The sequence below is a fragment of the Euprymna scolopes genome, chromosome 5 (genome assembly GCF_053919585.1).
Source record: "Euprymna scolopes isolate OS-2025 chromosome 5, ASM5391958v1, whole genome shotgun sequence".
Classification (NCBI taxonomy): Eukaryota; Metazoa; Mollusca; class Cephalopoda; order Sepiida; family Sepiolidae; genus Euprymna; species Euprymna scolopes.
Genome location: NC_136486.1, coordinates 43,576,247 through 43,591,603, shown reverse-complemented (window position 1 = coordinate 43,591,603; position 15,357 = coordinate 43,576,247). Strand labels below are relative to the sequence as shown.

The window sequence follows — 15,357 nt, the reverse complement described above, 5'->3', positions numbered from 1 at the left end:
AACGGTTTATTAATACCATAATGTAACATTAGCGATTGAAAAGAACAGGTTTTAGCTTGACACTGCACTCAACATGATTTAAAGGACACATTTTTTCATTATTACAGACAAAAATAGAATTTAAAAAAAAAAAAAACAACATGCCTATATCGACTACTAGTCATTAAGCAAACTGCCTACAACATGTCAACAAGATTCCAGCTTTTTTTCAGTTAATGAGATAATAGGCACTCAGTTTGGAGTAAAAAAAAAATCCATATCTAATATTACAAATGGTTTATTAATGCCGTAATGTAATTCTAGCAGTTGAAAAGAACAGGTTTACGCTCGACAGTGCACTCAACATAACTTAAAGGACACATTTTTCTGAATCTAAACTAAATATTTTTAAAACATGTAGAAAATGTTTCAGAATAACAAATAATCTTTCCCGCTGAAAATATTTCTATTTCCAAAGACACATTTTTAAAACACTAACACAACCTGATTATTCCATACATTGCATCATCCATTGATATTTTGAAAGCTAGGAGTGTCTCAGACTCCAGAATTGGTAACATCAGGTTGTATTTCATGTGCACCATCAATTCAGTCGAAAGGGTTGAAATCAGTCAGGCTACTATTACTACATCAGCATTGGTTTAACATTTGTTTTGCATACTGGCATGCATTGAACAGCTTTAAGATATTGATTCCCAAAGTAAACTATCTCGGGCCAGGCCTTTATTTTTCTTTACTTTACATACAATTATATCGCTTCTTACACATTCAAACCACGTCTTCCTCATTTACCATGCTTCCTAGTGCTAGGGATATATAAATGCATTATACAGTTGATGTTAAAAGTAATAGGCTGTACATGGTTGAATCATCTGGGATTCTAAGTACGTAAGGCATCCATAATTTCACTAATATCAAGTTTATTATAAAGCACACATGATGAAATTTTTCCTTCCAGTTTGCAGCACCTGATCATGGCACAATTATTACACCAAATCTGGTTCAGACCAGAAGTGTTCAGAGCTCGTATCTCACTGCCATGCAACAGGGCAGAGCAAACACGGGTTGAAAAGACGTTTCAAATTTGGAAGGAAAAGATGCTTAGATGCAAGAATTAGAATTTATGAATAAATTAATGAACTATGTGGCATAATTACATTGACACACTGGTTCTCATGAGATCACTGAAGATAAGCAATGATGAGCCTAGCCAGTACCAAATGGGTAACCATTTCGAAATGCTAGGTGCTGTATGTACCACACCGGAATGTAGAAATTCCTAGTTTGGTATCTAGGGGCACATTTAAAACCACTGGGAGAGATGCACACTCAGTCTTCGTTAAGACATGCATCTAGGAGAAGGAAAACTCTGATGTAAAAACCCTGAAATCTACTGTCTGCTCTGTCTTGTGGTAGCCATTGCACTGGCTGAGATTAGCAGTTGTAGCAAAAAGTGTGATTAGTTCTGCACAAGGCCTTCGCCACTCTAAACAAATCATCTGTGTTGATTCGCAAATAACAGTTGTTCTGGTGGGTTTCATAGATCAAAATCGCCAGGAATATCATCAATCAACTAAAAAAACTGAAAATGGACAACATAGATTTGAACCCATTTATTGGTTAATAAATTAACATGCATGCTTAACTTTTCTTTCATCCATTCCAATCCTTACTTAACCAAAAAGAAGCAAGACACAATTTACTCTTAAACTTGGATGCAAAAAAGAATTTCTTCTGCAATGTCTACCAAGCAAAAAAGAATTTCTTCTGCAATGTCTACCAAGCAAACAAGAATTTCTTCTGCGATGTCTACCAAGCAAACAAGAATTTCTTCTGCAATGTCTACCAAGCAAACAAGAATTTCTTATGCAATGTCTACCAAGCAAAAAAGAATTTCTTATGCAATGTCTACCAAGCAAAAAAGAATTTCTTATGCAATGTCTACCAAGCAAAACAGAATTTCTTATGCAATGTCTACCAAGCAAAAAAGAATTTCTTATGCAATGTCTACCAAGCAAAAAAGAATTTCTTATGCAATGTCTACCAAGCAAAAAAGAATTTCTTCTGCAATGTCTACCAAGCAAAAAAGAATTTCTTCTGCAATGTCTACCAAGCAAAAAAGAATTTCTTCTGCAATGTCTACCAAGCAAAAAAGAATTTCTTATGCAATGTCTACCAAGCAAAAAAGAATTTCTTATGCAATGTCTACCAAGCAAAAAAGAATTTCTTATGCAATGTCTACCAAGCAAAAAAGAATTTCTTCTGCAATGTCTACCAAGCAAAAAAGAATTTCTTCTGCAATGTCTACCAAGCAAAAAAGAATTTCTTATGCAATGTCTACCAAGCAAACAAGAATTTCTTATGCAATGTCTACCAAGCAAAAAAGAGTTTCTTATGCAATGTCTACCAAGCAAAAAAGAATTTCTTATGCAATGTCTACCAAGCAAAAAAGAATTTCTTCTGCAATGTCTACCAAGCAAAAAAGAATTTCTTCTGCAATGTCTACCAAGCAAAAAAGAATTTCTTCTGCAATGTCTACCAAGCAAAAAAGAATTTCTTCTGCAATGTCTACCAAGCAAAAAAGAATTTCTTCTGCAATGTCTACCAAGCAAAAAAGAATTTCTTATGCAATGTCTACCAAGCAAAAAAGAATTTCTTATGCAATGTCTACCAAGCAAAAAAGAATTTCTTATGCAATGTCTACCAAGCAAAAAAGAATTTCTTCTGCAATGTCTACCAAGCAAAAAAGAATTTCTTATGCAATGTCTACCAAGCAAAAAAGAATTTCTTCTGCAATGTCTACCAAGCAAAAAAGAATTTCTTATGCAATGTCTACCAAGCTCAAGCCTGTTACATTGTTGCATCTTTGTTTTACAAGTACTTCAATGGAATGTGATTTTCAACGAACTTACTGCACTTGTCCCTCCCTCAACAAAAATATCTCCAACCCATCAGTTCACTGTAGAGGTCCTTAGATGCCAGAAAATCTACTCGCATAGCTTTTTTTCCCAGACTTCTTCCCTGCTTCTTGTTTCCCCAACTGTATTATTATGCAGAAATGTAAATGTAATGTAAATAAACTTGCTGCTCAACTCCCCACTCAACTTTCTTGTTATAAATCTGGCCCTACTACAGTATTCCCTTATGCTGTAATGACAATAGACCTTGTTTGGGCAAACAAAAATAAAACATAAATAAAAAGACATCCTGTAAAATATAAATTTTTGGAAAACTATGGTGTTTGAGTGATGTCAGATACTGTGCAAGGTAAAATCCGTTCTCTTCAAACGCAAATATAATTTGGGTGCTGAAATTACACTAGGCCCCAAAATAATGGTTCGATTAGAATAGTAAATATATATATTAAGAGAAAAAAATACTAGTCAGGTTTTTTTAAATAAATAACTTTTTTTAATTAAATGTTTTTATTTCTGTGACTTCCATAGTGCAAAGTTGGCATACCTTACCCCCAACCCCCCCAAAAAATGCCACTCATGAAATTGATAATAAAATTCACAATCCTTTTTGCAACCTAACCATATTAAATTCAAGATTCAATCATCAATGTCCAATAGTCTTTGTATAATCAACATTGAATGAAATGCACACATGAATACAATGTAGAAAATTGTCAATAACTTTGACACACTTCCATCTTGGCACTGCCTTGATTTACGCAGTGATGACCCTCTTCAAGTTAATAATAGTCTGGGAATCTTTTTGATAGATATTATCTTTCAGATAGCTCTGCAGATGAAAAAGATTAGGAGGAGGCTGTTGAGCTCCGGTGAGTGTGAATCTCATTCAGGATCACATCTACTTTGTTTCGGATTTTTTCCTATGAAGATTGATTATTTGGATTATTTCGATTACTGTCCGCATCTTAAATGTTATTCTCACAACGTTTGAAACGATGTAACCTCCAACCTTCTTCAGACATGTTTTGTTGAACTTAAAAATCTTCATTTCAAACTTGAAGATCTGTATGGAATTTCAAACAGAACCCTTTATTTAATCCACAGAGTAGCTTGCTTTTGTTGGCTGGAACAAGAGCAAACTATGCCAAAATAATCCAAATAATACCGACAAGATGATCATGAAAGCATCATTAAATGCCTATGTAAAAAAAAGGGCTGGTAGACATTCAGGACTGAAACTTGGTGGACAGGTCAGGCATAGACAGGGGTTTATTAGTACAAAATTAGATTAGTGAAAGGATTGTGAATTTCGTATTTTATTACATTTTGGGAAGGGGAAGTCACCTTTACAGCATCAGAATCTTTTTTCCATATTTGCATATTGGTAAGAAAAATGTGAACTTCAGACAACAAATATCAAAAAATTGGCTAAAAAAATTAATTCCTGAGCACTTTCCTACAGAGAGTGGTTGTTATTTTGCCAATATTTTTGAAAGTCATCCTCTCTTTTCGATTGACTAGCCTTAATTTAAACCTACGTCACTTCCAGTTTGACGATGATCGCAACAGCAAAGACGTCACGTTTTTTTTTGTTTTTTTCACATTCTTTTCCTCCTTCGCAGTATAGGTTCAAACCTGCTTGCATACTACCACTTTTTTTTTTTTTTGCTCAATACACACCTCAAAACACCCGAGCAATGCCGGGCATCAAGGGTTGCAACAAATATAAGATACAAAGATGTCTAAAAAAAAAAGTAGCACATCTTTTTTTAGTTGTTTCCTGTGAGTGTATTAATCTGCAATTTGTTTTGTGGTTATATTTTCAAACTTTGCCAGGTTTTATTATTATTTTTTTTTCCTCCAAAATTTATGTTTGTTTCAACGAAAGGGAAGTAAGTTTGTAGTTGGCAAAAACAGAAGCGCATACCTTTTTTTTTTTTTTTTGAAAACATTATTTTTCTTTTTGAAACAAAGGGAAGTAAGTCTATATCAAATAAATAGATTTACCTCCCTTTCTAAAATAGTGCTGGTACAAAAATAAATCCAACCAGATAGATTATTCTCTGGAAGGAATTAATTTGAATTACATTTTTTTTAACATGGACCAATGCTAAACAAAATGAAATGGTTATTTGGAATGAAATATTGATCTTATAAGATTAAAGCTATAGAACGACAAAAGTCAAAACATGACTGATTTAATTGTGTGCATTAGAATTGCATTTTATTTTTAACAACATGGATCAACGTTTAACAAAACTGCTATTCAGAATGAAAAATCCATTTTGTAGGATGGTACCTGTCACTGAGAAAAGTCAAAATTTTACTTTGTTTTATGTATTAGATGATGTGTAATAATAATGTAAGAATAATGAGAATAAAACTTAATTTCTGACAATATTTACAACAGATATTTAATTTGCAGTTAACGTTTTGTATATGAGTAACTCATTATTTACTTACCCTTGGTAGCGCTTGTAGAACCGGTTGGGGTGCCACTGCTCTGTTAGGGTAACTTGTACTCAGTGGCAGCAATGCAAAGCGGTTGGTGCAGTTGCTCAAGGGCAGGACATTGTGCTGCTCTTGATGGTGGCTTCCTGCTGTATAATGGCGGTTTCCAAAGATTACATTCTGTTTAGAAGCTGATGTCAGACTACCAAACAAAATCTGAAAAGATAGCGGTCATTTCAGAAAGTAAAAATAGGATTCCTGTTCAATCAAGTTTGTTTCAAGCTATTTATTACATGTACTTTTCTCATAATCACAGCCAAGGAATAAATAATGTGTTTATGAATAATAATAATAATTATGCACAAAAGGGAATTTCCTGTTCGTTCATATGTTATCACCTTTCACCCTTTTTAAAAAAATATGATTGCTCAATCGCTGAAGATGTGATACAAAAAAAAAAAAAAATTTATTTGATGCCGATATTGTGTTGAATGCAAAACTCAAATTAAAATACACTTTCCTAAACTTTGGGGTAGGGTCAATGTGGTGTACCTTGTTTTATCCAAAGATGGTAAAATAATATCATGGGATCTGCATTCGCACCGGATGTCCACCAAATAGAAATATGTCAAAAACTCCTACAAAGATTTTGGAGTTTCACCTCCCCCCCCCCACACACACACATAACCGGATATATTCTGAAACGACATTAGCCAGAGTATTTAGATAGGTATGGTTCAGTTTTAACAAAGGTGGTACAATAATATTGTGAGGTCTGTTTCTGTGCCAAGCCTTCAGTAGAATGGTGGCACTTTTAATCAGGTCAACAATATATAAAAGATGAAGTACACAACTGTGGAATTTCCACAGGTCCTGCTAGTGTTTATTAAAATGTGTTATTACATAAAATGTATTCACAAGCGAAATGTACAAACCTGAATGCATTCAAATTATTTGTATTTTTGTTCAGAGGAATTCAGTTTTTTATTTCAGACTAGCAGGGAGATTCCACGTTTTCCGGTATAAAATGGGGATCAACATATTTTCAATACTTTTATTGTCAGTGAAATCAGTGAAACCGCCCATTTTTCAATCAAATCAATTGATTGCCTAGTCCACAATACATTGTAGTCTATAATGCACTGTAGAGAACCTACTGTTGATTTTATAAAATTATTTTATATAATATAATGACTTGAATTAAAGTTTAAAATTCAAAAGTCAAGTATCATGGTTCAAGTGTGTTCTAAGCAGAAACATTTATTCTGAATGTGCTCCTCTTATCAAAGAACTTACTGTTGATTTTATATATTGGGCCTTTCTACTTGTGCAGTGATTAAACTTCTAAAATGCACTTGCGATGTTAGGCTGTATCAGTGTCAAAATTGGTCTGTTGCTTTTTTTTATTGGATCTTTTCGATTATCAATTTTTGACACTTGTTGGGAGCATTCCGATATGAAACCTCTCTAAAAACACTCTCAGACACATGAGGTAAATTTGTGCGAAATTTAAAAAAATCAGCCCAGCCGTTTCTGAGTCCATAGGGAACGAACTCCAACGCACATACAAAGTGTCTTTTATATACAAGGAAAGATTTTCTTACTAAAGAAATTCTCAGTGTTGGAGGATTTTAAGGAATTTAATGAAACAATAAGAATCCATGGAAATTCTATGGTCATGTTGTGTAACATAATTCTTCTGTGCTTAAAAATATTTCCATTTTATGGACATCCATTGCAAATCAAAATACTTTTAAACACGGCACCAACACATATCAGATGAAGTATACAGCTGTGGAATTTCCACAGAAGAGATGTTGTAGGCCTATCTTTGTTTTATCGTTATTACCATGGCAGGTGCTCGTCTAAGCTCTAATCTCTGGTCCCCCCCTCGCCAACCTTTCATGATGAACACCCGTCTAGCTGAAACCACTGTCAATAATTTTCCCCACTCTTTATCTGTGCCTAAATCAAAACGTAGATTCTATGAACAAAGCTTCTTTCTTAGAACTGCACGCCTGTGGAACTCTCTACCGCTTGCCTGTTTCCCTCCTGACTTCAACATGGATGTCTTCAAGTCCAACAAAAACAAATTCCTGATGAACCGCCCTCTAAGTAATGACACTTTATCCAATCTCCAATACTAATGAATACTGCAACACTATCCCATTGATTACTGCACACAAAATAACCCTTATCCCCGAGTGGCTTCTGGGCCTTGATAAGTGGTGACCTTCATGTAAAAAAAAAAAATGGACAAAGCTTTTTTCTTAGAACTCCACACCTGTGGAACTTTCTTCCGTTTACCTGCTTTCCAGCTGACTACAATATGGCCGTCTTCAAGTCCAATGTAAATAAGTTCTTGATGAGCCGTTCTCCTTAAGTGATCCAATTTTACCAAATTTACACTTCTAACGATTACTATAATATTGTCCTTTGGATCACTGTACACTCTTTAAGCCTTATCCTTGAGTGGCCTCTGGGCCTTGATAAGTGGTGATTCCCTTGTAAAAAAAAAAAAAAAAATCATCAAAGTTTTCAAATCATGTAAAACATCATCAGATGTTCAATTATTTAGATCTTCAAATCATACAGGTGAGATATGCTGTTCACTGATGATGACTTATAAAAACTGAAAACAGGAAAAAAGAGATTAAGAAAACAGGCAGAGGTCAACAGAACAAATAGAGAGAGGTTTGGTTTGTTCTACAGCGTAGGAACCATCTATGGATTATTCAATGTCGAATAAATTTATCAAATACTAGCAGGCAGCCCAGCGTTGCCTGGTCGTAAGATACACTTTAATATGATATTTTAATTCATGCAGATTACGTATTTATTATTATTTGGCCAATTCTCTATCAATTATTATAGTAAACTTAAAATGTAGTAGTGACCACAAGTCAATTTTTTTTAGTTTTGAACTAAAAAAAAAAAATGACTTGCGTGTCATCATCTAGAATCGAAACCAAAACATATAGCTCTCCTACCTTACCCAATAGAGGTTCCAGGGAAGAGAAAAGCGCATCACCTACTAGGTTTCAAAACTGGCTTTGAACTCTATCAAGGCAGAATACGGCTCACTGAGCAGCTTCTACCCAGATGTTGCAGCAGTACACCATTTTAGGATGTACCTAGCTCTTATACAGATAGACGATTGCATCAGCAGTAAGATACCTATTGGAGCGATAGATTGATCCAACCATTTTTAATTATATAGGTAGTATAATCTCTATTTATATATAAAAGGCACTTTGTGTGTTAGCGAGTTCGTTTCCTATGGACACCAAAATGGATGGGTTAATTCTTTTGATATTTCACACAAATGTACTTCGTGTGTCTGAGAGTGTTCTTAGAGAGGTTTTATATCAGAATGCCTCTGATAAGTATTGAAAATCAATAATCAAAAAAATCCAATTAAAGAAGGAACAGTTAGATTTTAACCAAAGTTAACACCCTTATACAGCCTAACATCACAAGTGCATTTGAGAAGTTTTTGAAAGGCCCAGCATATAAAATCAACAGTAGATCTTTTGATAACACAGGGACACGTTTGAAATGAATGTTCCTGTCTAGAGTACAATTGATCCATGATACTTGACTTTTGCATTCTAAACTTTAATTCAAGCAATTATATAAAAATAATTCTATATTAAGCAATCAATTGACTTGATTGAAAAATGGGCAATTTCACTGATTTCATTGACAGTAAAAGTATTGGAAACAATGTTGTGTCTCCTTGCTCATATATATATTCTTAGAATACATTGTTCATTTTTTAATTTTTTTTTTATTTGCTTTTTCACTCCAAACAAGGCACAGTGCCACTTGAATGTAAGGTGCTACAATTTCGGACAAAATTTGCAAGAATACTATGTAGGAAGTTGAGCAGCAAGATATCTGTTCACATTACACTTGAACTTCTGCATGCCAGTATAGTAAAGAAAGCAAGGACCCTAGAGAGAATTCAAAAGTCTAACAGTTTGAAGGAAGAAACTATTTGAAGAGAAAGCTGTCCGGCAATCTTGAGATCTTTACAATGTAGGGGTGCGATTTTGCTGCTTGTCGGGTTAATCGGGGATATTTACGTCTCGAGGGTACAAGGGTTTGGAGTTCGTCGGAACACTTTCCATTAAAATACTTGTAAAATAGGCACAGGTATGCGACATTTTATTGATGGAACAGAGGTTGGAATTTGGTTACTCGTAGAAGGAAATTTCACAGAAACCACTATCAATAATTTCCCACACTCTTTATCTGTGCCTAAACCTAAACGTAGCTTCTTTCTTAGAACTGCACGCATGTGGAACTCTGTTCCGTTTTCCTGCTTTCCAACTGACTATAATATGGTTGTCTTCAAGTCTAATGTGAACAAATTCTTGACGAGCCATCCCATTAAGTAATCCAATTTACCATATTTTCACTACTAACCATGACTGACATGTTCCCCTTGACCACTGTACACTCATTAACCCCTATCCTCGAGTTGCCTTCTGACCTTGATAAGTGGCGAATTCTTTGTAAAAAAAAAAAAATTACTCTTGGAAGGGAATATTACTGAGATATAAAAGAGAGAGACAGACAGACTAAAGGAGAGAGAGAGAGAAGGAAACAGAGAGAAAGAAATAAACCAACAAAATGGAGAGATCAACAAAATAAAGTGTGAGAGAGAGAGAGAACAAGAAAATAGGAAGATAAGCCAACAAAACAAAGAGAGATAGGCCAAGTATGAAGGAAAGAGTGGTCAAGAATCAGGGAGAGAGAAAGAGAGAGATAGCAAATGGAGAAGCGAGAAACAGAGAGAGATATAGATAAAAACAGGAAGACAAAGACATATATAAAACATTAAACTAATTAACATAAAGCGTTTTCTTTGATCTGACAAAATCTCCAATTTTATACTTACATTACATCTTTGAGTGCATTTTGTCAAGTGCGAGATCATATACGGTGAAAAGACGTCCAAGTCAAAAGGATCTACAAATTCCTCCAATTGGTCAAAGATCCGTTTTGTTCGCTGCTGGTAAGAACCACCATTCTGCAAAAGAAGATACACTTTTATTTATCGCTATCTCTACTTATATATAAAACCACTCTGTGTGTGCATTTGTGTGTGTGTGTGAGTTTGTACCTTATAGACTCTGAAACGGCTGGGCCAATTTTTGGAAATTTCACTCGAATTTACTTTATGTATCTGGGAGTGTTTTTAGATAGGTTTTGTATTGGAATTCCTCCGATAAGTATCGAAAATCGATAATATATGATTAAAGAAGTTTTTCCAGATTTGTAGACTGGGCATTTTAAACTAACGTCATTTGTTTTATGCATATTATTATTTCTCAAATATATAACCAAGATTAATTTATGATTTCCGATTAGAAAAGGATCATTCAGATTTTTCTGCAATATTTCCACCCATTTTGAACCAAAAACGGTCTTCTTTACTCAACAGAAATGGAATCATCTTCTATCATAATGCTCGTTCTCACACAAAAAATTAATGACTAAAGATTTAAGAGAATTTGGTTCAGAAATCTTGCTTCATCCTGCAAATACTCCTGGCCTAACTCCCTCACATTATCACTTATTTTGAGGATTACAAAACTATTTAGAAAGCTTTAGGTTAATACCACGAGAGGAGATTGAACATTAGATTCATATTTCACATTCAAACCTAAAGAATTTTACAAACGAAGCATTTGTAATCTCGTTGACAGATGGAATCAAGTTATAGAGATCAAAGATTGTTATTATGAAAAAAGACTCAAAAACACAGTTTTCATTTTCAAGATGAAATTTTAGATTGGCAAAAAGTTTTGTACTGATCTCCCACTAAAACTGCAAACGAAAATAATAAAAACACATAAATAACAGCAAAATACAGTTTCTCACGGTGATTAAAAGCACTTGAGATGAATTGAAAAAAATAAAAAACAACTCTTGGGTTCATACTCTAACAACTGACACTAGAGGCACAAAGGATAGCTTGCAGAATTGCGAAAACAATTTTTAAAAAAAATAAATAAACAAGAAAATTTTGCATTTAAAACATATAAATTTATCTTGTGGAATTTTCAAAGTTAGATCCAAATAGTAATCTTTCTGACATATCGATATTTGATTTGGACTAGCCTATTTCTTTTGTTTTTCTTCCCAATGTTATTGGCATAAATATATTTTGTTTCAATTCAGTCACACATTAAAGTTATTATGTGCAATTGCAAAAATAAATATATATATTAGTTAAATTATATGCCTTCAAGTGTTTGTGTTTCATTTCTACATTAATTACACATTATTTGTTCTTTACTATTATATGATTAAAAAGTACTAAATAGACACATACTCATGTACTAAAAAATTTTTTTCAAATTAATTTTTTTTTTAAATCGCTCAAGACAAGGCATGAAGCAATTGATGTAAAAAAATAATACTTCAAGGTAAAAACTACTAATAATAAGTGTTATATGAATATATTCTCACTCAGAAAACAGGAATTGCCCGCACCCTTTATCAGAAACATCGCTCATGTAATGTATAAACCAAAGGACAAACTAAGGGAAGCAAGAGTTCCAAGGTTTCCAAAAGTAGACCCAAAGTCTCCTGTCTCCTCACCTTATTTCATAGCATAATTTGATTACAAAATTAAAATCAATTTATTAGTTACTAGCCTGGGTGTTTGGTTGGAGGTGTGTGTTGAGCAAAAAAAAAAAAAAAGTTTTAATAGGCAGGCAGGAAGGCGGAAAAGAAAGTTGAGGTATGCTTAAGGGTGTTGGTTGAGCAAAATAAAATATTTGGTTAAGAAATTTTGCCTACTAAATTCCTATTTCAGTTTTGGTCTGCAGACATGAAACTTATTATATAGGGTATTCGAACCCATGCAAAACTTTAATTTCAGTGCTGACATGTTTACGATCTTGAGTAAGTCGCACTGAACCTTTCATCTAAAATTCTAGAAATTATTTTTATTAAGTCCTTGAGACCTTAAAAAACGAATGTAATCTTGACTCTCGTTTAAATATCATCCTTTTTTTGGTCATATGAAGTATTCTCTTTGAATTGGGACTCCACTGAAATATGTATGCACATATGTAACCAATAAAGTTTGTATAATAAACAAACTATATAAACAAATAAATAACACCTACATATATTTTATATTTCTTTCTTTTTTTTTTTTTAGAGAGAATTAGACCTGTAGTCTAAAGAGCAGAGTTTATTTCAATGCATTAATACTTGAAAAAAAAAAAAAAACCAGTGTCCATTATACTGTAGATATATAATAAGCTCAATAGGTATAGGTATCCTTTATTTATTTTTTTTTTTCATATGGGGGTCACCACTTATCAAGGCCCGAAGGCCACTCAGGGATAAGTGTTATTGCGTGTACAGTAATCAATGAGATAGTATTGTAGTAATCATTAGTATTGGGGGTTTTGATAGAGTGTCTTACTTAAGGGGGCGGTTTGTCAGGAGTTTGTTTATGTTGGACTTGAAGACGTCCAAGTTGTAGTCAGGTGGGAAACAGCCAAGTGGCAGAGAGTTCCACTGGCGTGCAGTTCTAAGAAAGAAGCTTTGCTCATGGAATCTACATTTGGATTTAGGCACAGATAAAGAGTGGGGAAAATTATTGACAGTAGTTTCAGCCAGATGGGTGTCTCTCGTGAAAGATTGGTGAGGGGGGGACGAGGGATTGGAGCTCAGACGAGCACCTGCCATGGAAATAACGATAAAACAAAGACAGGCTCGCAACGTCTCTTCTGTGGGAGAGAGGTTGCAGGGAAGAGAAAAGGGCATCCCCCACTAAACCACAAAGTCTATTTTGTACTCTGTCAAGGCAGGATAGGCTGTTTTTAGCAGCTCCTGTCCAGATGTGGCAGCAGTACTCCATCCTTGGACGTACTTGGCTTTTATACAGATAGAGAATTGCATCAGTAGTGAGATATCTTTGAGAGCTATATTATATATTAGCTGATTTTTAATTCACAATTATGAATCGTTTTACTCAATATTAATATATATATATATATATATATATATATATTGGCACGGTCCAATAAAAACCTCATTTTATCTTAAAAATCCTTCAGAAAAGGTTAAATCAAAGGAAATCACAAAGTATAATATATATTTTCAACTGCCCTTTCCAACTCCACAATCGAATTAAAAAAAAAAAAAAATGAATAATAAAGAAATTACAAACGATATTTCAAAATTCCCTTGTTCAAATTTATTGGCACCGTAATTCTAATGATCGATTGTATGGCCTTTAGCATTAATTACTTGCTGTTGTCATTTATTATAGTTTTCTACTAACTTGAAGCATTCTTCTGCAGTAAATTTAGCTCATTCCTCCTGAGAATAATCCTCTGAGTGAGATTCTTAGGCTTCCTTTCCATTACCCTCAATTTTTAAATCCCCCACAAATTTTCAATGGCATTGAGGTCCGGGCTCTGGGATGACCATTTCAAAACATGCATATTGTTGTCCTCAAGCCATTTCTTAGTCAGATTAGCCAAATGTTTTGCGTCATTATCTTGCATAAAGCACCATGGTCGACTAAGTGACAGCTCTCTAGCAGAGTCCTTCAGGTTTTCATTCAGGATTTTAACATAATCCTCCTTTTTCAGGATGCTGTGACCTTAACAAATCGTCCTGGTCTAGTGGCAGCAAAGCATCCCCAAAACATCAAACTGCCTCCGCCGTGCTTCACAGTTGGGATGGTGTTCTTAGGCAAGAAGGCTTTGCCAGTTTTCTTGTAAACAGAAGAAACACTATTATGGCCGATTAACTCAAATTTCATTTCGTCGGACCATATAACATGTTTCCAGGAGGCAGCATCTTTATCAATATGGCACTCTGCGAACTCTAGCCTTGCTTTCAGATGCACAGTTTTCAATAAGGGAGTCTTCCTCAAGCAACATGCTTTCAAACCAGTTCTCTTCAAAACTCTACCAATTGTGTGTCGAGACACATTCACTCCAGAGTTTCTCTGTTCCTCTACAACCTCCCCAGCAGTGATCCTTGGGTTTTGGTTGACACATCAAACTATTTTTGGCTCTGCTCTCGCGGACAGTAGCCGTTTTCTCGCTTGACCTTCCCAATTCATTACCTGACCTTATGATTTGAAATTCTTTATGATGGCTCGAACGGAGGATTTGGGAAGGTTTAGTTTCTTAGAAATCTTATCATAGCCCTCTCCTTTGGAATGGCATGCTATCACACGCTTCATGAGGTCTTCGCTGTGGTCCATAGTCTAAATCATAACGAAAATTCCTTGATTTAAATTAATTCAAAGCAAACGCTGCCTAAAAATTATTTGAAAAAGAAGAATTTAAAAAAATTAACATTAAATAAGCATAATAAGGCTGAAAAAGGTAACGAAACCATGTCAAATATAAAATTGGTTGTAATTATACTGGTAATAGATGAAAATAATAAGCTGTGCCAATAATTTTGAACACGGTAATTTAGAAACTTCGTTTGTAATTACTTAAGTATTCGATTTTTTGAAATCCAATTGTTGCATCGGAAAGAGCAGTTAAAAATACATATGATACTACATAATAATCTTTGATTCTGACCATTTTTATGAGATTTTATCAACAAAATATGATTTTTATTGGACCGTGCCAATAAATATGATCATGACTATATATGTGTGTGTGTGTGTGTATATATATATGTGTGTGTATATATATATATTTATGGCTGTATGTATATATGTGTGTGTGTGTATATACTTATATGTTTATATATATATATATATATATCTGTGTGTGTATGCATATACATATATATATATGTGTGTGTCTGTGTGTGTGTGTATATATATATATATATATATATATATATATACTAACTGGACGGCCGGCGTTGCCCCGTTGTACAATACACTTCAAAATGATATTTTAATTTATGCTCATTGCATATGTATTATTATAGAATAACCTCTGTTGATTATTATATATTACAAGGAATAATTTGC

The 15,357-nt window shown here is 34.0% G+C and overlaps 1 protein-coding gene across 1 annotated transcript in view; it reads right to left on the bottom strand.

Annotated features, from left to right (window-relative positions):
• Nucleotides 1–15,357, bottom strand: part of LOC145276804 (conserved oligomeric Golgi complex subunit 1-like) — a 425,717-nt gene that overhangs the window by 1,557 nt on the left and 408,803 nt on the right. The window contains exons 26-27 of the mRNA XM_080128123.1: nt 10,276–10,407; nt 5,382–5,585 (exon numbers count right to left, since the gene is read on the bottom strand). Coding sequence (XP_079984249.1) covers nt 5,382–5,585; nt 10,276–10,407 — 336 coding nt within the window. The remainder of the gene's footprint in view (nt 1–5,381; nt 5,586–10,275; nt 10,408–15,357) is intronic.